At 40.4% G+C, this 26,870-nt stretch overlaps 1 protein-coding gene across 2 annotated transcripts in view; it reads left to right on the top strand.

Moving 5' to 3' along the window:
- Window positions 1-624: 624 nt before the first annotated feature.
- Window positions 625-26,870, top strand: part of ARHGAP15 (Rho GTPase activating protein 15) — a 321,487-nt gene continuing 295,241 nt past the window's right edge. The window contains exons 1-3 of one of the 2 annotated variants that reach the window (XM_017740245.1): window positions 625-643; window positions 995-1,055; window positions 16,829-17,008. In XM_017740245.1, coding sequence (XP_017595734.1) covers window positions 16,844-17,008 — 165 coding nt within the window. In that variant the 5' untranslated portion in view covers window positions 625-643; window positions 995-1,055; window positions 16,829-16,843. Of the gene's footprint in view, window positions 644-723; window positions 835-994; window positions 1,056-16,828; window positions 17,009-26,870 lie in introns of those variants that run through there. The other variant, XM_008638204.2, reaches the window with a different exon arrangement.

Raw genomic sequence — 26,870 nt, 5'->3', positions numbered from 1 at the left:
ATTTTCCCAGGTCATATGGCAGCTGTTTGGAATTTTTTGGGGGGAGACAACCAAAAAACATCCACTTATTCTGCCAAAGCATTACCAGAGAGCTCTTCAGCCTGACCAGCATTGTGACTGTCTCCACAGCACCACAGCCCTGCCCTGCATGGGAATCCCCACTGCTCTGGTTTGTAAGTTGACCTAGAAATACCAGAAAGATATTGCTGTTCCTTGCTGAAAGAAAAAAAGGCCATGTGGCAGATGCTGATGAAGGCATTTACAAGGAAGGGGCTTTTCCAGAGTTCCGAAGGCGCAGAGCTGCGCCTGTATCTGGTGGTTTTCTGGGTTGCCCCTGCCTGAGAGGGACCATTGGGGTGTGGGATGCAGCGGGAAGTGACGCAGGCCAGCAGCTTCATGGTGAAATCTTAAAGCAGAAAATCAAAGAAACAGAAGTGTTTGCCTGTCTGACCTCTACCAGGAAATAGTACACATTACTACACGTTTTTTTTAGTAGCAAACTCTCTGATTGTCCAGAACTTGCTACCTTATTAATCTAGAAAACAGTACAGTAAGTGTCCTGTTTACTAAAGCTATATTTCAAAATAGCAGAGCAGATTTGTTGCAAGCTATTTATTTCAGTACTCAAAGGGTTTCATTCAAGGTAAGAAAAGGGAAGTTGTCTTAAGGCTTAAGAATCGTAATTCCTTTCAGCATTTCCTTTTAAACCTCATCTTTACCTTCTGCAAAAGCTAACATTCCCTGTTTGCTGCAATTTTCACAAAGAAACTTCTTTCATACTTTAAAATCTGTTTTCTTCTCCAATCCAGAAGAATTTTGCACTAACCCCTAGATGTAAGTTGCTCACTGGTGAGATGGTTCACTTTTGCTCTTGCAGGATGTGGTTTTACTTTACTTTTTTTCCTGCTTTCTTTCTCTGTACATGAGCTGTGGAGCTAACTCAAATGCTCTCTCTAGACATGTGACCTTGATCTTTTCCGTTCTTTTGAAATAGTTAAAACTGTTGCTCGTTGATGGCGGCTTGAGATGAGACTACAACGTCCCTGAGGCTGCAGGTAAGGAGCCTCTGGTCCACCTTAGTACAATTTGGGAAACCTGTTGCTAAAAGTGTTTAAAATAATCACAGCTGCGTTTATTTTGTAGGCATTCAAATCAGGTTATTTTAATTGCACAATTACTTTATTTCTATAGGTCTTTGTGAATTTGGAAGCAATGAGAAAAATGTAGAGGATACAGGTGCAGAATAATGTTTGAAGTAAGGTCTCGGAATTTAGGAAAGCTGTTGCATCCTATGCAAGAGGCAATTTTATCTGACCTTGTCTAGTAACCCAAACCACTAATCCCTTCTCATATCCTGGCTGGAATGAAGCAGCTCTCCCCAAAATGTAGAAAAGTTTGTGGCACTGGCTGGGAAATGAGATTGGATCACTTTTCCCAGCATTTGCCTTTCCTGGGCGCAGTTTAGCACTGTTTGATTAACTGGTTCCCGTGCTGGTGACCATGAGGGATGTGATTAGTAGCCATGGATACTGCAAAAGTCAGTGAGTGCTAAGGGTAGGTATCTAGTTGTTTTGTTATTTCTAGAGTCTGAAGATGTTGCTAGAGGGATTTCTTGCCCTACTCAGTATCAAGAAGTTTGATACCACTCTATTACTCATCAGTTATACTGATAGGAAAAGGAAGTGGGGAATAAAGGACATTTCACATAAAATATCCTGGGCAGTCAATGGTGTTCCTTGTGGAGCTGTTCAGTGGAGATGTCATGGCTGTGTGTTTCCTGAATGGGCTGTTTAAACCCGGACTAATTCCTCCTCTGCTCTGGAGCTGGCCAGAAAAGGGTTGTATGTCCTGAGTCCCCACTTCAAAGTTTTCCCTCAGCATAGATGCCTTTGCACTGCTGTTGGTGGGCAAACAGCTTTCTGACCTGCACAGTTTTACAAAGAAATAGTAATTCAAGAAGATGCTCAAATAACACAATAGAGCACTTTGATTATGGGCCACATAAAGGAGAGACAGAATTAGCAAGGCTTGTTTTATGCTGAAGATTTTTTTATCCCAGTAACGTGCAGCTTGCTGCAAACTTTGTGACTTGTGCTCCTGTTTGTAGCTGATAGCCTTATCATAATAAGCAACTTGGGTTTCTTTTGGAAGTATGGGTCAGAGTTGAAAGATATCACATGTGGCTCAGAGCTCATTTTGGAATCCTGCATACTAATTGGAGACAGATTTTAGTGTAATGTTGTAAGATCGCATTTCATATTTTCTGTACTTTTTGGAGAAAAAAAAGCTGTCCTGCCTGCATACACAAATCAGCACAGACAGGGAAATTGTATAAAAAGAACATGTTCTCTTCCTGGGCTGTGTTTGTCGTGATTTTTATGTTTCTGCTGCAGAGTCTTTGAGTAATTTAAAATGCATTTTCCAAAGAGTTGTGAGATTTGGTGAAGTAGTTTGAATTCTCAGAGTTTTATGTCTTCATTTTCTCCCTTTCTCTGCAACTTTCCCCTTTGTGTCCAAAGCAAATTCATTTTAAAACAGCATGTCTTGTTCAGTTTACCTCTCCATCCAATTACATTTGTGATGTACATTTGTTCATTTTCTTTTCCAAATAGAGTGAACAGCTGAAGCACTCTGTATTTTAAAGCTCCTGCTATACACTATTATTGAATTGCAAAAAAAAAAAAAAAACCAAAACCAAATCAACTTTGCTTTTTTGGACAGCATTTGTTGTAGAAACTTCTTTTTGCTTTGACACAAAGTTATCCTGGCTTGGAAGAGATGATCCATCTTCTTCCAACCAAGCTTGAGTGTGTGACACCCTTGGTAGTCACTGTCACCAGGGGGCTGTATCCTGGTCTTGGCCATGTTCCTCCCTACCTGGAGGAATCAGAAACTAAAATGGTGACAGAGGCACGTTTGAATTTTTCTCCTGATCTTCGGGTGGCAAAATGCCACAACCTCCAACATGGTGCTGGTTAATTCCAACAGCTCTCTTTTGGATTTCCCTGTCTGTTTCTGGTCCCAGAAATTATTACTTCTTTGCAGTGATGAGCTTCAGGCCAGGGTTTAAGAAGCAGCATCCCATGCAGTGGGATGGATTTCCCTTTGTGATCTCTGGTGCTGCAGTGAGAATGGCTTTGGCTGTGCTGCCCAAAGACTTCAGCTGGGGTCTCTGCTAAGGAACCCCCTGGACTCTGAGCCATGGGAACTGCTATATTATGGTCTGTTTTACTGAATCACATCAAGGACAGTGGGTTATAGGCAGAGTCTTCTGGATTTTTTGATGCTCACTATGTGTAATTCTGGTACTTGCTTATTTTTCTTGACTTTTTTGTTAGATGCCTCTGTATTGTGTCAGCTCAAACAGTGTGAGTTGTTAACCATTTAATGAGGTGTTAAAACCTGCATGTGGCTAAAAAACATCTCTTGTTGTTGAGGAAGTCTGAACTTAGGTGTGTTCTTCACTTGTAACCTGAAACACGGCTGTTGTGCAGAACATATCCTAATCCTCTATTGGTGCTGTTTAGGCTCATCTCTTCTAAAGGCAAAGCAAAGCATCACCTGAGCTCCAGCCAAAGTCTCTACATTCCATTTGCCTCCTAAGAGTTCCATATGGATGCATGAAACCTGTTTCTCAGTGCTACAAATGCAGAAAGTGGTGCTGATGGATACTGTTTATATGCAGATGGTTTTCCTGGTTTCGTTTTTTGGTAGTATTAGTCTTGAAGAAAGCAGATTAAAATACAATTTTTGGCCCAGATTTTCCATGGTAATTCAAGTGCCATTCAGAGCACTGCAGCAGATTTCCTCACCTGGTTACATAACCTGCACAAAACTGTCCCATTTTCCATTCTGTGGTGGCTTCCAAGAGCTTTTGTCACCATCAGACTGATGTCACGACCTCTGAGGCTCAGGATAGGCAGAATGCCTTGCTGCCTTCAGCATTTGGGAACCTGGGCTAAGTGAGGAGGTTTTGGTGTTGCCTGGTCTGAAAACTTCTCTCAAGGTGGGTCTGCTTCAACCAGTGGTCTCAGTGAATCCTAATTTCACTGACAACAATCTTACCAGCCCCTGAAGGACAGAGATGGTTGTTTCTTTGTTGTGCTGGATGTTAAGATCGTGCCCTCATGCACTCAGCATGCCTCTGTCAGTCTTCCCTGCTTTGAGGAATACTATAAAAAGGTTGTTTTAGAGACTCACTACAAAACAAACACTGCTAGCTCCTCATTTATGCTGGGACTTCCTCAATGCAGAGCTATTTTTACTTTAAGAGTAAGACTTCTTGTCACAGAGTCTTGCATCATCTTTGTCACAACTTGAGGCTCCCCGGGTTGCAAACTTCCAGGCCAGCTGAATCAGGAGCAAAAGGAAAGCACTTGGATTTTCATTAAGAAGGTTAGGAAATAAATTTCTGGGCATAGATACTTAGATTTTTCAAACTGACAATGGGGCGAATCTAGCCCATGCAAGAGCTGTCAGTGGATGCAGCCAGGCCATGCTGGAGAAGATTTTCAGGACATTATTGGTTCATGTTAAAGTAATCTGGAAATAGTGAGGTCTGGCATATTTAAAACTGAGTTCTGTTCGCAGAAACCAAGAACTAAAATTTATATATGTTTAAAAATTTGACCTTTTTCTCTTAATTTGTCTGTATTTTCACTCAGCTTAATTAGCATGAGAAAGAAATATTTTGAGAATTAAGTAGGCCAGGTAACAGAGGTTTAAATAGATATTTGTATTCTCCAAATTATCTGCTAAGCTACTGTGTGTATGTGCAAGTTGCATTAACTCAGACAGCGCTTGGATATTTACTGAAGCATTTCTTCAATAAATTAAATAAGTGAGTTTGATGGTGCTATGGTTGGTGGTAGGTTATTTAAGACCCATATAACTCTTCCTGCCATTTGAGATTGACAAGTATTCAATCACTCACTTGCAGTTAAGGCGGGTATTGTGGGTTTGTACTGTGGTTTTCATGAGTATTTCTTCCAAACCTTGTGCCTGATACACTAAACAGGCACAGTCCTGGAACAGATGAACTTAAACGGACATCTGCTTCCTTCTCCAAGACATCCATCAGTTTTCAGTACACCTGCAACCTGATAAGAGGGGAAGGGGAGACAAGGAGGAAGGGAAAACAGAAGTGAACGTGGCTTAGAGCTGAAGAGACATGCTTCAAATATGTGCTTGCTCTTTGTTTTGGATTTCTTTTTCTGCCACACCTTGAGCAAAACCACTGCCGTATTTGGAGCTGAATCAGATACCAGTTACTGAAAGCGCTCTTGGGCAGCACACAGCCCTTGGCACCTGAACTTGTTTATTAGCTACTCAGGATGTTACAAACTCTCTTCCTTTCGGGGTGAGGAAGGAAATGACAGAAATATTTTGTGAAAGCAGTTGAATCTCTGGAGTTCTGTCTCCAAGAGAGTTCTGTCACCTCCACGGCTGGTGGGTCTGTCCGCAGCCTGCTGGGTCGCAGGAACTCTCAGCTTTCTGGTGTCTCTGCTGCAGCCGGGGCTCAGGAGGCACCTGCTGCTGGGACACCCAGCTGTCTACTTGGGACAGAGGGTTGGAGCATTTGAGCAGTCCATGATGGGGGAATGGTGTCCCACTGGTTGGGGAACATCCCCCACATGGTGGTGCTGGTTGGAGCCAAACCCACGCACACATCACAGGAGGGCCAGATGGCCACACCATGGACACCCACAGCAAACACCAACAGAAGCCTCCCTGGGCTCTCTCAAAAATGTATTTCTAGCAAATAGTTTTGCTATGAATGAATTGATGTTTTCCACCTGGGACAGTGTCACATCAGGCTTTGCAGCTGTCAGGGCTGCTCTGGCACATGCTGCCATTTGCGTGTTGGGTTGAGTAGTGCTGAGGTTTGATCCAGAGAAATTAATGTTTCCATTATCAGCAGTACATTGCATGCTTGGTTAATTTACTAGGAAAAAAACCTCAACAAAGTATAGTAATGAATAATCAAATTCTTGTGATGATTCTTAGATTTAGGATTAACCCATTTACGATTAATCCATCCACCATTAATCCATCTGCCGCTGGAGTGCCAAAGAAAGCAGAAACAGCCCAAGTGAAAGCATGTCAATTCCTCCTCCTTCATTAATCCTAAACCCTGGAAAAGGCAAGGAGTGCCCGAAGTTTTAGCAGAGGCTTGGAGGAATTGATGTCTTCAACCCGTTCTTGAATTTCCTTTGGACAGTCCAGCACTGGTTCCAGGTTGAGTAGGATGCAGTCACAAACACCTGAGACATTCCAAATTGCTGCACAGAATTTGAATTTAAAAACTTTTCTAGTTTTAAGTTTCTTTTAAAGTTCGGGTCTTTCATAAAAACTTTTTTAGAGTGGGGGTAGCTGAAAAGAGGGAATCTATTAAGATGTGGAGTGGAAACTGTATAAAATAAAAGAATGAAAGAAGCTAAATGAAGACATTTCTTACCAGAGTTGTACCCTGAACCAAAATCAGGTGTTCAGGGAACAGTGTTGGTGCAGTCTAAGGACATTTTAACTCAGGTACATAGGACTGCAGAGGTTCATTTGAGCAGAATGCAGCTATTTCATCCCAAAAGAGATTTGAGGGTGCTGCCTCATGAATGCAGTGGGAGAGGTAATAGTCATTATGTATTTTTGCCCTGAACAATGCTGGGGGCAGATGAATGGCTGTGCCTGTTCTCACTATGAGTGTTGGTGCTCGCAGGCGGATCTGCCTCTGCCGTGTTTCTTCTGCCCTTGATGTTGACTTTGGCTGTGTGTAGCAGATCTGTGGTAGGACAAAGATGGCTGTGGCCTCCTGGCTTGCAAAAAACATGTACAAAGTTTCCTGGAATCACTCTGAACCACCTTAGTGAGATAATTTTTTCTGGTCCCTCGCTAAAGAATTTCAGTTGCAGCAAAGGAATTTAAGTATAATTAACAGAGCCTATGCTCAAACTACTTGTGTCATCCATGCATTCATGTCAGGGAAGTTGGAAATAGATGATCTTTAAAGTCCCTTCCAACCCAAACCATTATATGAGTCTATGAAATTAACTTTTTTGACAGCACAGCACCCTTGGTATTTCCCCTCTGCAGACAGCTCAGCTACACGATGTGATATCAGATGTTATCACACAGAACAAGTGCCTTTGTCTTCTCTTTGCCACGTGGTGCTGGGGAGCAGCGTGGTGGGGCAGACACTCCTGCTGCCTTATGCTCTGTGGCAGTGGTGGCTGGTGAAGAAAGCAAACTGGGGGCCCCATGAAATGCAGAAGAGGGGCTTGCTCAAAGCAAACCACAAAGAATTTCCCCTTCTGGTTCCTGCCACAGCTTAAAAGTTTTCTCCTAAAACTGTAGGTGCCGTGTCTGCTGCATTTCACAGCAGCGTCTCTTGGAAGTGCAGCACCAGGAGCTCTGCAAAGGAAAGTGGAGATGGAGTGTGGGAACAGATGAAAAGTGTCTGGAGGCTTTTTTTCCTCCCTCAGATGGGAAGTGGGAGCAGTGAGAAGAAGCAAGGGAGCAGCTGCAGGATCACAGCACAAAAACTGCTGCAGATATAGATGATGGGAGATGGAGAGAGGGTGGGAGGGACTGCTTCATGTGCACAGCACGGGAAGTCAAACATCATCCGGGGGAGTGGGAGGGAGGGCGTCTCACTGTCCAGATAAAGGACAAGCCTCCTCTTTGTAGACACTATTGAAGCAGGCAGGGTCAGCAAAAAAGGAGTTTTATTGTAAGTTTTAAATAGAAAGAGAAATAATTTTATCATAAATTTATTTTTAAATTTATTTTTAAAGTCTGAGAAGATTTAAATCCTTTGATATTCAGTAATCTCAGTATCTCAGTCTGACAGATGTCTTCTGTGGGATGATGGGTACATGGAACTGCAAAAAGGATTAAGACATAGCAAATGTGCATTGAAACTACTAAGCTGAGGAACTCTGAGATGCTCTAAGAGGGTAAAACTACTGTTGCTACCTCACCAAAGACTTTACAGAACTCAAGAAGGCATTTTTTCTGGTGAAGGGGATGGTGCTGCTGCAGGAACTGAGGACTAGAGGGCAAACTGAGGCTTGACTTACAACTGCTCCACATGTTCAGCAGTGCCCAAATGATTTAGAGGTAGAGTGAGAAAAACTTTTATGGACTTTTACTCAGTGATGAATGTGAAATACTTCCTTCCTGTGGATCAGCCAGTGGACCCTGTGGGGCAGGGCACAAATAGCCTGTCACACCCTACCCAAGCAGGCCTTGTGACAGTCCCATCCCTGTCAAATTGAGCCCAAAATTTCTGGTGGCAAAGCTCTGAAATTTAGAACTTACAGGAAGTTTTTTTCTTTGGCTATTTGCAGCAAGCTTTCAGGTGTTTAAAAAATATTTTTCTAATACATCAGTTTGTCTTGTGGTACAAACTCTTCTACTTCTCCAGAGATTTTGGGCTGTTCCAAAATTACCATCACCACATGTCTGGTTCAGGTAAGCATGGAAAGCTTGGATGAATATTCAAATCTCTGTGAGGAGAAGTTCTGCAAAATTGAGCTGGAAGTATTTCAAGCAGCCTTACTTTGAAATTTCTGTCACTTCTGCTTCTGCTTGTATCTGTAAATACTGCAAGAATAACCTTTCCCATAGTATCTCATCACTTCAGATCTGGCAACACTAAAAGTAACAACACTTTTCTGAACATTTAGGCTATAGGAACAGATTTCTTTCAAGCACCGGGGAAAATTTGTGATTCTTATGTGATCTTCCTAGAGAAAACATTGAATTTATTTTTTTTTAATTCCGAATTAGACAGCTTTAAACTAAAAAAGTTACAATGAAACAAGCATCAGGTGCAGGTGTGAAATGAGTTTAGACTGGTCAGTCTTGAGGTGTTTGGAAAGCCAGGGCTCTATTCTGTACTTATATGCAGTATATAAACATTTAGAAGGAAGGAAGGTGGTAGAAGGAAATCTTTTTCTCCTCTTGAGTAGGATGGGTCAGGAATAACCAAGCATTCTCCTCTAACACTTATTAGGTCTTATTTAGTGTTAAACCAATTAAATTCACTAAATTATAAATTGTTATGAACTTTCATGCTGCTGTAAATTACCTGATGCCACTAGTCTAATGTCCAAACCATTCCAGTCCTGCTGTTGAGGGTCATAAGAAGCATTAGAAATGCTGTGTACAGGATGATATCCACAGATAGTTTTTTAATACTGTGTGTATATAACCACTACTCTCCATCTGAAGGATTGTAGTCTAGTTTGCACAGCATGGAAAACAGAGGCAGGTGTCATGGATCAGATGCACTCCAGAAAGAGCTGAAAGGTGCTGCCAGCAGGAAGACCTAGAAGTAGCATTTTTTTTCCCCAGGCATGTTCTTTTACATATTCAACTGAATTTCTACTGTGGACAACTGTTCCCAGAACGTATGCAGGCCAAACCGTACACAAAGGATCCTTTTAGCTACAAGTTCCACTGGAAGCCGAGATACTGAATTGACATGGGAATGGTGAAAATAGACTCCATTATGCTATCCCATATGATATATTGGGACAGAAGATCTTTTGAAACAACTGCTACCTCTTCTGAGACCTTCCCATGTAACAGAATTAGGAAACTGAGTGATGCAAGAGGAGATGTGACTATATGAAGTCACTTGCTGACTTTCTATTATATGTGGTGGTGTTTTCAATAATATCCCAGTGATATTTCCTAGCAAGTGTTATTTGTGCAGGGAAGACCTAGAGATAGCTGGTCATGAAGCATTACAGGATTAGAATTGTTGGGTCTGTAGTCATAAAATGTGGATGTGAAGACTTTGTTGTTGTATCCACAAAACTTTGGAATAGTAACTGTCTCCCATTCTCCTCTCTTTCTAATTCTCAGGCCATTTCCATCCAGATAGGAAATCATTTCCAGAGGGAGCAGAGACCAAGCAGCTTTTCCATACCCCTTTGCCATCTGGCCATCTATCCTGCTTTTTTTAAGGGTTTATCTATGTATAGCAGGGAACAGTCTCTGGGGTTGTCATTGTCTATGAAATTCCAGAATAACACAAAGGAGGACTTTAGGACCCTTTTAAATCCTCATTGATAAACATTGCCAGTCCAGAAGAGGCGCATAAATTTTCTCTCTTCATGTTTCTCTTCATCCAATCCTGGAGACAAAGAAAGAAAAAAATTGTAAAGATTAATAATATTTCCAGTGAATATATTTGGATAATATATTTTGCTGCCACTTGCTAGAAAGTAAAACTTGATAGAAGTCTTTTATTATTTTATTTTATCCTTTTAAGTTCTTTTTTATTTTGTAGTGTACTATTACTTGTTGAAAAAATAGAAAGAGCCTGCAGTAAATCTTCATATCAGTAAGCCACTCACAGTTTTAGTGTCAATGGACAGGAAATCACTGAAGCACCAAATGTAAGAGTCTGTGAGGTATTGTGGGGTGCAGGCTGTACTCACGTGGCTCTGTGACCTGCTGTAAGTAGAGAATAACATATCCCTAATATGTGTGGAAAACCCTCAGGAATGAGAAATGAAGCACCACCATTCTAATCCTTTAATTCTTAGGAAGTGAGTCATCAAAACAAACTTTAAGTATGTTCTTAGACCCAAAATGAAACAAAACCCTTGCTGCTGTACAATGGGGCAAGTCTGTGCCCTTGCATCTTGTTACAAAGTGCATTTCCTTGCCTGGCTCCATAAAGCAATGGATGCTTTGTCTCTCCTCCTCAGGGGTGCTTGATGTTGCCAATGCTCAGCTGTAATTCCATCAGCCTCAGTTGGTTCACTGTGAACTCAAGATAAGAATCAGGCCTTTAAGGCCTGACTGGAACCCCTTTTCTTGTATTGCACAAGCCAGAAAGAAATTGTGTTATATGAAAACACATTTTGTTCCTACTGGATAGTGAGCTGGTACATGAGATTTCTGTTGTGAGAATTATGTATTTCCTAACTGAGTTGTTGTTAAATATAGCCCTCTCTTAATATAAGAGAACAAATCCAAAAGGTTGAAATTGTCATCAAGGATCAGGTTAAAATCCCAAAGATAAAAAAATTTTAAGCCTAAAGTCTTGTTTAATGCTTTACTCTTATATTGAGCTACTTTCTAGGAGATCTGCTAAGAGATAGGACAAGAGGAAATGGCTTCAAGTTGTGTCAGGGGAGGTTTAGATTGGATTTTAGGGAAAATTCCTTCACTGAAAGCGTGATCAAGCATTGGAACAGGCTGCCTAGGAAAATGATGGAATCACAGTCCCTGGAAGTGTTCACAAACATGTAGGTGTGATGCTTAGGGACATGGTTTAGTGATGGACCTGTCAACGAATGATGTTAGAGGTATTTTCCAAGCTCAATTATTCTCTGATTCTATAATTTGGGCCAAGCTGTGTTGAGGAATTTGCCTTTAGGTGGATCCTTTGTAGAGACTGAATGATGTACCTCAGAACATAAAAAATTGTGAATGATGGTTTGGGCAGCTTATGTAACACATGGTAACAGAGAAATTCTGGGCAGTGAGATATGGCTCCAAACAAAGCATAAAAGATTATTTTCTCTTCTCTTTGACCACAGAAGAGAGACGGTAACTGTACATATAGATAAGAGTGGGACATATCTGCTCTTATTTGCAGAAAGTCCACACATACTGGACTAGAAAAGAATAATTACAAAGCCAGATTTTAGAAGACCTCCATGATCCTCGCTCTGTGTGTTGTCTGTTCTGAGACACCACTGAAAGTCTAATATGACTGCAACAGGTTAAAAAATTAAAAGAGGGTGTGATAATTCATGCTAATGAACATGGTTTTTGTAGGACTTAGGGTTTGTCAACTTAGTGATGAGATTGCAGTTTTGGGGGATAAGGGAAACTGAGCTGAGTTTAGGACATTTAACATTTTACTGCAGGCTGAACCTGGCGCTAAATTCTGTTTCATTGTCTATCTGACATAAACAGACAAAACTGGAGTAAGGACCCAGGCACTGGTGGTGTTGTGTCCTTCCTGATCTCCTGCATTCATTAAAGATAGAACTGATGGTTGAAATAAATGCTGCTTCCTAAGTACCTGACATTTTTTTGCAAATGAAAAGGCATAGGAAGGTTACATCTGCTTTGTATTTTCATTAAGATGGATTTTTCTGTTTTCCAGTACTCAGATAAACTGGCTTCAGGACACTCCTGGGCACCAGCCCAGGACCCTGTATCCCTCAGCAGCCTTTGCTGTTTGTGTCCCTGCCCTGGGCACAGCGTGTGACGTGTCAGCTCCGAGAGCAGTGCAGTGGGGACGGCTGAAAAAAAGTAGACACAGCAAAGTGCAGATAGGAATAATTAAAAAAAAAAAAAATCTATATAACAATTTACTTGTTATGCTCTCTCTCTACATGTAGTTTTCTCATCTATGCCCTTTTTCCCCATCATTGTTTAAGCACCTGCTGCCCCAGCTGTGCCTCGGCAGAGATATCAGGGTAGCACAGGCCAAGGGCAAAGCCCAACAGCAGCAGTATTTACATAGGTGTGTTGATTTTGGTGATAAACACTTTCACAGACACAGTGATACGTTCTCCTTAACAGGAGTGCTCCAACTCACCACGTGTCTGGCATTCTCTTGTTTTTTCAGTCGTTAACTGCAACTTCCGGTTCCATTTCTATGGTTTTGCAGGCTCAGAGGTCTGGTGTGATGGTGAACCTAGTGCTGATTTTTATCCTTCTGTGATATCATTGCATTAGGTTTCATGGATGCTCTTCAAGTACTGTGTGTTCTTGAGCAAAATACTTAAATTAGTCAGTGCAACAAGATGCACTTCAATTTTGCAGTGTTTGCACTCTGCTATGTCGAGTACTTTCCTGTTCGTTATGCTTCTGACTTGATAGTGGTGCAAGTCATAAGGAGAAAAGGTGGGAGAGAAGAAAAGCTTATTTTGAGAAATACTGAAAAATATGCATTATTTTAAAGTCATAATCCTGAATAAAAAATTCAAGAAGTTATATTAATTAGGCTTTTTTTTCCCCCTTTTTTGGAGAAAAGTACATGTTACAACTGTTTAATCATAAAATCCTGGTATGATGTGGGTTGGAGGGGACTTTAAAGACCATCTTGTTCCAACCCCTTTGCCTTGGGGAGGGACACCTTCCATTATCCCAGGTTGCTCCAAACCCCATCCAACCTGGCCTTGGACACTTCCAGGGATGGGGCAGCCACGGCTTCTCTGGTACAAGATGTTGATGAATTAGCATTTGTATTCTGTCTTCTGCTCTATGCAGCTGTAGGAAATGCAGGCACAGCTCAAGCCCAAATTTGGAAATACTGCTATCCTCTGGTTTCTTGAGGAATTAATACTTTGATTCCTAGAAAATCTATATACTGACTTTACCAGTACTGCACCAAAACTCAGGAAATAAAGTCCATGGCTAATGCCAATCATTCCACTTGTTGGATTACTTTCTGGACAAAGCAACATATATAACATGGATTAAAATACTGATAAATTCAATATGAAACTCATTCGAGGTCCATGAAGTGCTGCAGGAGGGCAATACTTGCCCCTGACTATTCCTCACCCTTTTCCAACCTCCCCTTTCTGTTCCACAGTGTCCCAAAGCAGGTACTTCCAAGAGGAATTTTGAGTGTGTTCCCCTGTTTCCCTTCTCTTAGGTCAATGTCTCAAAGTTATCCCGCCCCTTTACTCCAGGAACACTCTAAACAACAGGGTGGAGAGGAGGAGAAAATCTGTCTTGGTTTAATGCTTTTCTCTAGCAAATCAACTATAGGAGGTTTCAAAACTAAAATTTATATCCAGATGCTAACTGTTTGCCAAAAGGCAAATTAGCTAATTATATAATGAACATGGAGTGTCCCACAAGCAGTTGCACGGGGCTTGGCAGCTCTGCCTTCCAAAGGAAGCAAAATGAATTCCCCTGCAAAACCGGCCCAAACTTGGCCCTGACGTTTCTAATAACAATTTGGAAGCACCAACTCATAAATGCAGAAGATAGGATCCTTTTTATGTTTTCTGACAATATTTTATCTGTTTCCTGATGGTCTTCGCCTCTGTTATTTAAAAAAAAAAGTTAGAACAAAAATAAACAAACCAACAGAAGAGGCAGGGCAGAGTGTGAGGATTACCAAATCCTTCTTGCAAATGCAAATGTCGTGCTGTTGCATTTGTGGAGCTCATATTCAGGGTGCCATCTACTGGCACGTAGGGCTGGTAACGCTGTCAAGAGCCTGAAGGGAGTTTGGACGGCAAAGGATTCCTACCTGAAAATCCCAAGGGGACAACTTTTGTACCTTTCTCCCATATTGTGCAAGACCTCCTTCATATTCTGCAGGATCTCACTGTGTTTTACACTAAGACAAATCTGATGGTGGAAATGTTCCATTTGGAGTTTTGTTATTGTTTTCTTTTATAGTAGTTCCTGTAATTTTAGAACCTTGGAAAGCCTCCTTGTAATACTGTGATATATGCAAATCAGTTCAAATTTTCAGGAAAATTAGCTAAGGTTCAGTGAGATTAGAATTAAAAGTTTCAGAAGTCTTTGCAGCCTTGCCATTTACTTGTGATGCAGGGCATGGCTTTGTCACACTATTAAACTTTTTTTATGGCACATGGTGTACTGACAACACCAGACAGAGACTACCTAACTAAAACTCATAATGCTCCCAAGAAGGGATATGTCAGAGTTGTATAGGTGGGAGATTTCAGAAGAAAATCTGAGTGATGTGCTCCAGCCAAACACTGGATCCGTGACAGAGCCAGTGTTGCTCTCGTCTCTCGAGTCTGATCCGCTCTCCAGCCTGGAGCCTACTGAAAATCTGTCGAGAAGTAATTTTGATTTGATACCAACATGAAATACAAAATGATTTGACTCTCCAAGTTTAAGAGGAGGAAAAAAATAATTTCCTGCTTGGAGCTGCTGCAGTCCTTACTGCCAAAATGGCAAAGTGTCCCTGTGACATGGATTTGGGTGCTGACTGCTCTGAAGGGTGGTGAGAAGTGTCTCGGGGAGGGAGAATACACAGTGCTGCCCACCAAAGATCCATGTAAAGAGTTTTCTCCAGTGCAATACACCAGCTCTGCAGCAGTCATAGGCAGGCCTGCTCCTAAGCAACAGGAAACAACTTTAATCTAATTTTTATCACCTGGAGTTCAGCTTCTGTGGGGATCCTTGAGTAACTGAGTCAATGCAGGAAACAGCCAATGGGCACAAGCTTTGTTTTTGGTATCATTAAATTCAGTGTTTCTATCATGGCACATCATGTTGAGTGAGTAACGGGCTGATATTAAAGCACTTCCCTCTTCTTTCTCTCATCGAGAGTGCTGTCATGAATGTGTAAGTGCCAGCCTATGCCAGGGGTGCTGGAAATATTTGATCTTTAAGGTCCCTTCCAACCCTAACTATTCTGTGATTCTATGAAAAGCCTTCTGGACGTGGTCTGGGGCAACCACCTCTAGGTGGTCCTGCTTGAGCAGGTTGGACCGGAAGACTTACCAAGGTCTCTTCCACCCTCAGCCATTCTGACTAACCTGTTTTTATCCTCCTCTACATCTAGGGCAGTTTCCTGGGAGGGATGGTTTCATCAGTGTCAAGGGAGGCTGAAGCTGTGGGAGTTGTGTCCTCCCACCTGCACTGGGCTGTGGTCCTGCCCAGAGATGTGCAGCAGAGCTCCCCATCTCCCTCTCTCCCTCTCCACCTTCATATCAGGACAATGTGTTCTCTGCTCTGATGTCTTCAGAGTAATGGGCTGTCTTGAAATCAGGGAATCTAATCTTTCAGAGCCTTCAGAAGTTGTGGGGATGTTGCTAGAAATAGCCGTGCTCTCCAACCCATTTGGAAAATGCTGATTTTTCAACAGTTTATACTACAACTGCACTTAAATGGATTTCCATTTCCCTGGCTCCATAGTTGGGAAACCAGCTATTTCAGCTTGTGTAGTATCTCTTCCTTACACATTTTCCCATGTAGTTACACAGCAATATAAAGAGCCAGTTTTCTTGTGACTCTCAGTTGATTACTGCACCCACGAGCTACATGTAGTAGTATGAGGGTGAGCAAGGGGGGAGGAAAACAGAGCAAGTGTTGTACATCACTGTCTTGATGTTTTCTACAGGAAATATAAAGCAAATTTTGCCTACAAAAAATGTTTGGGGACTTTGAATAGCTGGAAGGGAGTTTGTTGAGTTGTTCTCATACAAAAACCAGGAGGTTGAACAGCAGCACTGTGATCACTCTAGGTCTGCCCCTCATCCAAGGGCTTGAGAGCTCAGCCATTTCTCAACTTCAGATTTTAAAAATGGACAGAGAAACAAAAATCCCGTCTGTGCTGCTGGTAGAGTTGTGAAAATTAAGAGATATTTTAATAGCTCCAGGTTTGGATTTAAGACACTAGCAGGGTTACAGCGTGGCCCTGTGATACACTTGTAGCACTCCCGTGTGGGACTGTGAAGGTAAGATATGTTAATTGGCTTCACAGCACATCCTTTCCCTTTGCAAGATTTAAAATGTGTTGTGTGAGCGGGGCCAAAGACAAAGTGGAGTGACTGCCAGCTGGACATGGCAGAGGTTTGAAGGGAGATTGCACCATGGAGGAGAATGGCTTTTGAGATAAGGATAATCTTTTACATAAACTAACTCTTCCAAGGCAGTTTGGATGGGAGAGTGATAAGGACAATAATAAAACTACAGGCTGACACAGCTGATAGTTATCCTGGTGTTCAAAGATGATCAAGATCTTGCCAGCAAGATAACTCAGCTTCTTCTCCTGACTGCAGTGACACAGACCTGGCATTGATAGGTTTTTGTATAAGGATTCCCTAGATTAATGCTCTTATTTTACATTCTTCAGGTCAACCCAGCAACCATGGAAAGGTCTTCAACTTCCGATACAGCCTCTGAAAAGCCTAATCCTTCCCACCATAGCACGGGGGCTGTTCAAATGAGGATCAAAAATGCCAGCAGTCACCACGACAGGCTGAGCCAAAGCAAATCTATGATTCTCTCTGAGAATGTGAAAATTGCCGAGCCCGTAAGTAAAACACTCCCAACATTTTCTGAGTCTTCCAATTTTTTTTAATCTATGGGATTATTTTGGGATACTGGTTCTATTATCATCCTTCGAAAGGAGGGATTTAAAGTCACTAATACATTCTTAGGAGTATTGCTAGGCGTTGGAATAAAAACTTCCCTTCACGAAAGACAGAATTTGGCTTTGGTAGCCGTAATCGTAACATCTACTCAACATTTCAACTCTCAGTTGTAACAGCACTTAAGTAAGGCTTAAGTAAGTAGAGAATAGCACTTCCAGTTTCAGATGCATGTCACAGTATCTCAAAAGGCAAACTTTAAAAGCAGAAAAAAGAAAACAAATGGAAATTTCAAACTCTGCAAATAAAGAGCAACTCTGTAACAAAAATAAGTCTTGCTGTAAGACTGAATGAATTGTACAAAAATCAGACACTGAACGTATGTTGTTATTTCAATAGTTAACAGAGTCAAAGGAGTTGAGTCATTTTTTTATCCATTAGCTTTTTTTTTAAAATTAAATACTTAGTGAGGAACTCTATTGCCAGTTGCATCCCTGCCCCTGTACTCCTTGTGAGCTACTAAACAAACTGATTGGTATGAGTCTCCCCTGGTTAATTTTCTTCCATAATGGTGGCAACTTGCAGCTGAGGCCATATGATGTTACAAAATTATTTATGCAATGTTAGCCACTTTTTGGACTCCAGATCCATTTTGTTCTCAGAGAATGCAAATGAGGGAGAAAACTCTGTTAGCTGGGGACAGAGTCCCAGGTCTCAGCCACTTCTCACAACCATGCCAACCATTATTTTTTTGCTGTTGATGTAATGGAGTCCTATGAAATATTCAGCTTTTTAACAAAGTTATTAAATGGAGTAAAGCTACAGGACCTTCAGTATTTCCTTTCCTTTTTACTCAAAATTAAACCTCAACATTTAGACTTATTTAGAAATATGTTATTCTAGTGATTAATTTCTCTGGTATAACTTAACTCATTTCACCTTTTATTTCTAGAGTGAAAAATCTGTTGTGATCTTAGCAGCTGATAAGATACTCATTTACAATTTATTTAAATTATATTCTTTGCCTCAGACACACTGCATATGTTTTCTCCTTTTATCTAACTCAAAATGTTCCTCCACCAAAAACTTGGAACACCGCTTATACTAATTTACTGGGAATACTGTAATGTAATACCAGGAAGAACTGTACCTTTGAAAAAGTTTAAAAGTTAAGTATACTTAATGGTGCCTAACATTTTATTGGCTGTGTTTAACAAAAGGCACTAGGCTGCAGTTGTTTTTGACAAGCATGAAAACATCACAGCATGAGACTGCAAAAGGAATTATGTAGAGAAATTACAAGTGATCCATCTCTCAATGAATTATCCACCTCAATAGCCTGCAGAACTCAGCTACCAATTAACACCTACTTTATTACATGTTGGGATGTACTTAATAACTTTCATGTGTTTATGCACTATTACCTTGACTGATGCCTCTTGTACAATTAGGCATAATTGGCATATCAATATGCAAAAGTTAAAAGGATTAACCCTCTTAAAACTAATGAGCATTTCTGTATCCAGCTGCTAAATGAGACAAAATTAGCATTTTTCACTTTTGGGCAGGATTTTATCATGCAGTTTCTCATTGTTGATATTACCTTGTTACATAACTTTAGTTTGGGGGATAGTATGTTGGACTGTTATAGAGCAAGGGCTCTAAAAAGTTAAATTAGACATAAATATTCACTGCTGTATCCCAACAACCACACCAGGTACAATATACATTCATTGGCTGGGAGCTGGAAAGTTGCTTTGTGTCACATTTGTTTAGTAGCTAATTACATAAAAGTGGAATTTTACCGAGTATATGTCATTTTACCAAGCAAACTTGGCTCCAACATAATAGATTGAAAGCTTGCCATGCTACTAATTTCCTTTCTGTTTCAATTCTTTTCATCTCTTTTTGCCATGCAGAATTTTCTGACTAGATATTGACAGGCTGAAAGTGTTTGGGAGTATTTACTTAAATAAGCCTCTTAAAGTTGTTTGCTAACGCCCAAAGTGAAAGCAAAATTCCTAAGGATCCAAATGCTTTCAACTACGGGCTTTAAATGCAGTGAGTTAAAGGAGCAGTGAAATACCAATTGTGTGTATCAGCCGTGTGCTGACATATCTGGGCATGTGACTTGTGAAGGATTTTGGGGAAATTAATTCAGGGGAGCATCTTCTATCCTTCCAAGAGTCTTCAAAAAGAAGGGTCCAGCTGACACACACATGTATATATACATATATATAAATTTAATAATATTGTTTTAAAAATCAAGACACTCTTCCCATTGCACTTTTCTACACAGCCTTCACTTTTACATTTAAAGGCACACAGATCCTTGCTAAAAGACACATATTACCAGAATATTAATCAAAGCTAATTATTTTGTGCTTGAAGAGAAAAAGGATTTATCCTCATCTTTCTACTTGGAAATTTTCTGTTTTCACAGTCTGCCTCTGTTTAGATGATGGATATAATCCATGAGGCATCCATTGATTATGTTTATTTTCTATTTTACATTGACCGAGTATTTTTGTCCTGTTATTGGAGAGATTTTTCTTCTGAAAAACTAGAAGCAGCTGAATAAAGGATTCCATACTACTCTTTTGCTGTCCATGTTTGGTGTGTGCAATGTACTCTGTTCTATTAATAAATAGGTCAAATCCTTTTCACTCAACTTATGCAAAACCTACTGACTTCAGTGGATTAAGGCAATCAGCGTTTGGCACATTTTGAGCAATCAATAGAAATATAGATTTCTAAAACTTATTTGGAAAGAGGAAATGCCCACTCTGGACAATAAAGGGCATAAACCAGGCACAGAGGTAGAAAGATGAGTGGTGATTTATGGAGGAGAAAAATGCCTAATTTTCTCTGAGGGATTTGCTGTATTCTGAAGCATTTGCTGTGGTGCTTGTAAGCACACCGGGGGCTATACTTTTGAAGGTGGACAGATTATTTTCTGTAGTGTGACAGGGAGGGATGTGCATCATACATCAGTAGGGCCATATGCACTCGTGCATTTTATAGTGGTGCAGATGCAAATGTGGGAGACAGGAGCTAAACACGCAAGAGATTATTGGGGGTTTATGTTATTTATGTCAGTGGAAATTCTTGAGCTTTGTGCAAAGGTTGAAATTGATATTAATGTAGAGTCTAAAGAGCACAAATCATGAAGCTGGACACAGACTGTGGCAAGTGAGGGCTCTTTCTGTGCTTAATGGTAGCGTCTGAACTAGCAATGTAAATGAATATTTGCTATTTTCATCTGTTAAACCCCAGGGAAGTGCATTTTGCTTCATTCAGAACAACTTCAAACAATGAAATGTCTTTTTTATTGGTGTCTATATTAAGAATTAGAACCTATTTAGACATTCCAAAATGTTAATGTATTAGAGCTTTCTCTGATTAGGTTAAACAAACTGGTAGGTTTATTTATCTCCCTAATACATTATCAGAGAAATGGGAAGCAATCTTCTTTTGTTTCTTACTCCTGTGATCATAGAACACTTGCCAAAGTTATGGCTAGCCAAAAAGACAGAAATAAATTTGCTAAAAATATAAGCCTTCTGTTTAGCAGAGTTTTTGAGCCATATTTTGAAATTGCAGGGCTTGTGCATGTTTACTTCAAATCAAGCTTATAGTCAAGTTTGAGGCTTTGTTTGTATAGATTGTCCTGAAGTAGATCCTGATATTTAATTAAAATGACACTAAATCACATTGAATTGATAAGACTTGGCATCTCAAACAAAGGTAATTGCCCGTATTGGTTTTGTACAAAAATAGAGCTGCTTGGAAAATGTGCAGCCAACACAGACTGTCAACTCCATTTATAGATCAATATGTGAAAACCATTGATCAGGCAGGCATGTGTAACAGTAACACTTTGCATTTATTTGTTGTTTTTATACCACGTTAAGGCTTACAGGATTATCGGCTTCCAAAATATTTTGACTTCCTCGTAAATATGTTATCTGTTTAATGTTAATTGCAAGACAGTCTCCAGCCCTCTTTTAGAGTATTTTCAGTTTCATTGCTATGGGTAGTTTTAGCTGAAAAAGGGATTATTTCAATCTCTACAAGATCATCAGAGCTTCTTTTATAGTGTAGTTTATTTAGGGAAAGTTTTTGAGGATGGCTCTTTTTTTTTTTCTCCCCGGTTTACTTTTTTTCTTGGAGGAAAAAGCAAATCTTGACAAAATATTTCTGAAAGCAGAAAACCTTCTCCTGATGTAGTTTTGAAAAATATTCTCTTTACTGTGCTCTAATAATGACTGCCCAGGCTTATTTCTCTGCAAATTTTATCATCATGCACTTGTCTGTTATAGATGCAGCCAAGTTTGTCTCTATAAGGAAAAACTGTGTTCCCTTCAAGGTGTTACACAAATCATGTAATAGCACTGGGACAGATACAGAAAAATATGTGAGCTTTCCATGACAAGTGTGGGAATTGTTAATAAATGCAAGCTTATACCTTGCTTGCTCTAAGTATTTCAGGGTAGATATGAAAGCAGTGGGTCCATAAACACAGTCCAGTTTTACTTCCTGAACATGAATATTGCTAAAAGAAAACAAATCTGTTGAGTAACATTAGTCATTCTCCTTTCCAGGGCAGGAAAATGAGAAATGAAGGGTGTCATATGTCCCCTTACTGTATTCAGACTGGTTTTGTGCTTTGAAAACCCAGATCTGCTCTCTGCTGAGTGTCGTGCTCACAGGCTGTCTCCTTTGGCCTTTGACTCCAGTTTTTTATCCATTTCAGTGCCTGTGTCTCTTGCTCCGCACCTGAGGAGCTGCTCTGGCTCCGGGGCAGAGGCCCTCAGCCTTGTACAGATATGCCCCTGCGTGTTCATGTACGTTCTCCATACCATAAAGTCCTCTGACTTAAAGGCTGAAAGTAGAATATTAATGCATGAGCCTATTTTAGAGCTCAGCTTACCTTCAATACATGATTTTTCTCAGGTTTGCCTCCCAACCTTTTACAGGACCAATATTTTGTGTGCAGGTGTGTTTTCAGGCTCAAAACAAGCCTTTTGCTTTAGTGGATAATATTTTTTTCATTTCTATTTTCTTAAATATGCCATGGGAGAAAGTATTGTTCATTGCATATTTCCATTGTAGCACTTCAGCTGCAATAATCCTGGCTAAAAAGGAAGAAGTTAATTTTATTGTTAAACTCCCCATTTATTTCTCCTCCCCACAGTTTCACTGTACCATTTCAGCTGCGTAGCTTGATAGGCAGCATCATAATGAGATCACAGAAAAAGGAAAGAACCAGCACCTATTTCTTCTTGAAAGCAAGGATAAATTCATTTCAGTTCTAGTAAGGGAGTGGTGAGTGTAACTGGTTTGACTTCCTTGTTAAGCCAAACTGAAGTTCAGACGAGCTATTATATGAGTCAGAATTGCTGATTTTGACTTTTACTCAGTGTGACAGAAGGGTAGAAAAAAGGTTCAAAAAGCTCCATTTTTTTTCCCTTTTTTTTTTTTTTTGCAATCGTACATTATCTCACGCTGTGAAAATCTTTACTCTATTTACCAAGCACAAATTAGTCTTGCCAAAGGTTCTGAAAGTTTGCTACTTCAGCTTAGATCCTAAAACTTCAAAGAGAGCTGCAACTCCACAAATTAGTGTATGTGCTCTGGCATGGCTATTTTAACTTGAACTTAGCTCAATTCGTTTATAATTTAGTGCTGATTGAACGCTGCCATAAATGTACACAAGACACATTTTTTAAAGTTAGTCCTCTGATTACTAATTTGAATAAAAAACTCTAACCTTGTTAGCATCTGGACTTATTTTCATAATAACAACCCCTTCAGAACCTACAAAGTAATGAATAATTGACAACAAATGAAATGTTTTGATAGTTGTCGGCACAAAGCATGTTTAATGTTTTGTGTTGCTTCCTAGCTAATTATGTAGATGACACATTTGTCAGACCTTGACTGCCATTAGAAACGTGTTTCCAGAGGGGAGAAAAACAGGCTATTCATAGAGTAATTAACTAGAATGCTCAATGACCTGTGAGAGATTCAAATGGCTGCCAGTTCAGACATTGTTTTGTTACAGAAGCAGAGGGGTAATTAAAATTCCAAATTACAGTGCTATGATGAAGCATTTGTTTGTTGACAGTATACTCTTACTCTAGTTTGTTAATTCTTTTTTAAATTGCTTCTAATCCATTTTATAGCTTTAGGAGTTTCGTCTTTGAATTTACTGACAACTAATATTATGGTAAATGGTTCTTCGGCGGAGCTCTGCGGGCTTGGCAGTTCCATGGGAGCACAAGGTGGGTGGGATGGAATTGCTGCTCTCCCCCTAAACTGACACACCATGTGCTGTCACCGAGACGCGGCTAACGCGGCACATCTTGTGAAATGATATGTTCATAATTCTGCGTTAGGGAAGATGTCTACTTAGGGGAGGAAATGGTTCAGATAAAGTAATGATAATCAGACAAATTGAGGAAGGTGTCCTAGAACGTTAGGGGAAGAGCTGTGATGTGGCTGGGGCGAGGGTGACCGTGGGTTAGGTGAAGCACTTTGGGAAGCTGAGGTCTGCTCGGTAAGGGAGATTTGGAGGACAATCGTCTGCTTACAAAGAAACCAAGCACAAAATATGAGGAATGGGGTATTTCATAAGAGCCGACTGTATCTTTGCCAGCGCCTTTTGCAGGCAGTAATGGACCTGACAGGGTAAGCTGTCTTTTCTCCTCCAAATGGGGACTCTTTGCAAGTCCAAAGTGTTAAAGTTCTCTAAACAATGAATTAAATGCAAGCCCGAGTGAAATATTTATTTACTTTGCCAAAAGTGAGACTCTGGTTTTGTTAAGGAGATGTGACAGAAGTAACATGGTGTTTGATGCAGGAGAGCTGACAGCGGCATGGAGTGAGCGCTGATTATCCCGAAGACACTGTCAGCCGGGATTGATTTCCACTTTCTCCGTTTATGTAACGGTTCCTGTAATACAGCTGACCCCAAATCACGTTACCTTGTCATTTCTCTGCATGGATCAAGAAGAGATGAGCTGAAAATAGCTAGGCACTGACCTTGAACTTGGCGGAGAAGTGAGAAGTGACAGCGGGGGATGCTCGGCGGGCGGCTGCTCTGCGGCCGCGGCAGCACCAGGGGGCAGAGCAGCACCAGGGATTGCAGCTGGAGCAGCTGATGCCACGGACCCACAACCCCGTGCCAAACGCCTTCCGCCCCCCCGCTTTTCCTTCCCCTTTTTATTTTTTTCCTTTAAAAATTGGGGAGATGCTAGCTAGAAGAGCAGCTGACTCTAAAGCATTGGCGTTCCCATCATCCGCCGCCTGAAAATGGAATTATTTGAAAGGATGCTCAATAGTAAAAGACGCTCCTGACTGAATGCACTGTTAGGAAGTTTTGCATCCTCTTTATGAATACTCCTTTGTCGTTTTCCTAGCTTCTAGTGAAAAAATGTAACATTTGCTTTATCATTAATGGAGTTTTCTACAATTTGGGTGGTTTATGAGAAGATCAATGCATTCCTCAAAGTCTACGAATACCTTTGAGTTTCATAGAAAGCTCAGTGTAGATATATATATAAATGTTTTTAAGCTGATAAGGCATTTTAAAAAGGGTAAAAAAAATTAAAGATTTTTTTTTTCTTTTCAGATGAGATACTTCTCTCTGTTGTAATGCATGTCTTGAGGGGAAAAAATGAAAACTTGGTCATGAAAATATTATTTAATTTGTCATCTAAAACCCGTGCTTGACTTCTTTTGTTCCATATTTTCTTTTAATCTCTTAACAGCCCTTTTAGTGTCTGCTGCTGGCAGGAGCTGTGGAGACATGTGATGGCAGCACTGGTTCTTCTCAAGGATCTGGTGCTTTGGGCTGTCACTGCTCGGGCAGGACCTTGTGAGAGCTTGGGCCAGGACCAAGAGTCCTGAACTCACCCTTTAAGATATTTGGGCAGAGTTCCCACCCTCATTTGTTAACTCTGAGACACTGATAGGAAAGCAGATAAAGAAACGCTCAAAAAACATCTTCCAAGGTAGTGTTGGTAGTTCTTTACAGAACACAGGGAAAGCCAAGGTGTAAATAGGAGTTTCTTGATCAGTAATCATTGATTTTATTGTCACCTATGGAAGGGCAGTGGAAGTCCATGCTTATGCTGGTTTTTGACCACATCACATAAGATGTGATGTCTTGTTTAAGAGCAGAGTGCAGGCACAGACCGAGGTTGTAATTTCTCACTGATAATTGGGGACTGGGGCTATGGAACCAACAGGAGATTAGGAGGAAATGGACTAAAACATACCCGTCTTCATTCTTTCTATAAAAAATGTGCAAAAATGATGAAATTAGGTGAATTCTAAGAACTCCAAATGTTCTTTTCCTTTGTCTTATCTTGTTCAAAGCCAAAGAACCATCATGGAGTTTAACCAGGACTTTGTAGCTCAAAACTTGCTCCAAAACTCTGCAGAGTGTAGCCTTTGAGCTGTCCTGGTAAGGCAATGGAGCAGACTAAGAAAACTTGGACACAAGGTTTTAACTAACCAGAACCCCCCAAATAATATTAATTTCTCTACCTTAACACCTGATTCAAATTGCAATGATCCCAGTGCTCTTGTATTATCATAATTTCATAGTCCATACCATGTATCCTTGGGGTTTTTGCCAGTAGGAAAAATTTATTTTATGCATCTTTGCTGATTGTACCCCTCAGACTTCAATTTTTTGACTCTTTTATCCTGTAAAGAGTGGCATCCAAATATACAGACATGTTAATGACACTGAAGTTACCACCATGATGCTAAACTGACCATCACACTATAAGGTTGCACCTTTTTGATTCAGGAGTGAGATAGCAACATGCCATGATGTTAGCAAGATAATTTATTTATATAACATTTCACTTGGCTTCCAAAATAGCCTTCAGTTGTATTTATTTATTGCAACCAAGGAGAGAAGGATCTGGACTGGAATTTGTCATGTTTCCCTGGTCCCAGCCTGGACATTTTCTTGCCAAAGGGATTTTTAGTCCTTTTTTCTGTTTCTCTACCTGTAAAGTGGGACTGTGGAGAATTTGTATTTCTTTTCTACACATTAAAGAGGCTTCTTCAAAGCTGGTTCAACTGCTTTGTTTCAATCATGCTCTCTATGTAGATAATTCTATTCTCATCATATTAACTCTATTAATTGAAACAGAATTATTCCACAATTATGCTAGTGTAACTGAGAGGAGAACTTGGCCCCAGGTCCTGTACATTTTCCTTATCTATATTCTCTGTGCTTAACTGTTTCACTATTTTTCATCCAAAAAAGCCTTATTTTGGCTTCATCATTAATCAGTTCTGTTCCCTTGATTCTATACCCCTGTGCTTTCAGCGGCGTTAGGTTTCTCTGAGGGCCTTCGTGTTCTACACTGTATATTTCAAAAAGTATGCTTAAAAAGTGTTGTTTAAAGGAGTCTCTCTGGCAATCTGTGTCAGTGCACACCGTGACAGGGAACATAAGCTGTGGAATTATATTCCTCTTACGCTATCTTTATTAAGTACTGTGTTACAGCTGAATTGTGGCATCTAACACATTTCCTTTCAAAAATGCCGTCAGATTTGAAATATGTAGGTACTGAAACTGAGATTATATCAAACTTCCCATAGCTAGTCTTGGGCACCTGACATGCATAGTTTCCCACAGGGGAAAACTGAGCTCCATTTCCTTAAATTTCCAATGAGAAGGGACATGTGTCTCCTTGCATTGAGCTACATGATATCACATCATGTGGCACAGAGTGACCCAATGCAACATGACAGGAGAGGTAAAGAACCAGGGTG

Source organism: Corvus brachyrhynchos, unplaced genomic scaffold (genome assembly GCF_000691975.1).
Source record: "Corvus brachyrhynchos isolate BGI_N302 unplaced genomic scaffold, ASM69197v1 scaffold126, whole genome shotgun sequence".
Taxonomy (NCBI): Eukaryota; Metazoa; Chordata; class Aves; order Passeriformes; family Corvidae; genus Corvus; species Corvus brachyrhynchos.
This window is presented reverse-complemented; position numbering and strand designations above follow the sequence as displayed.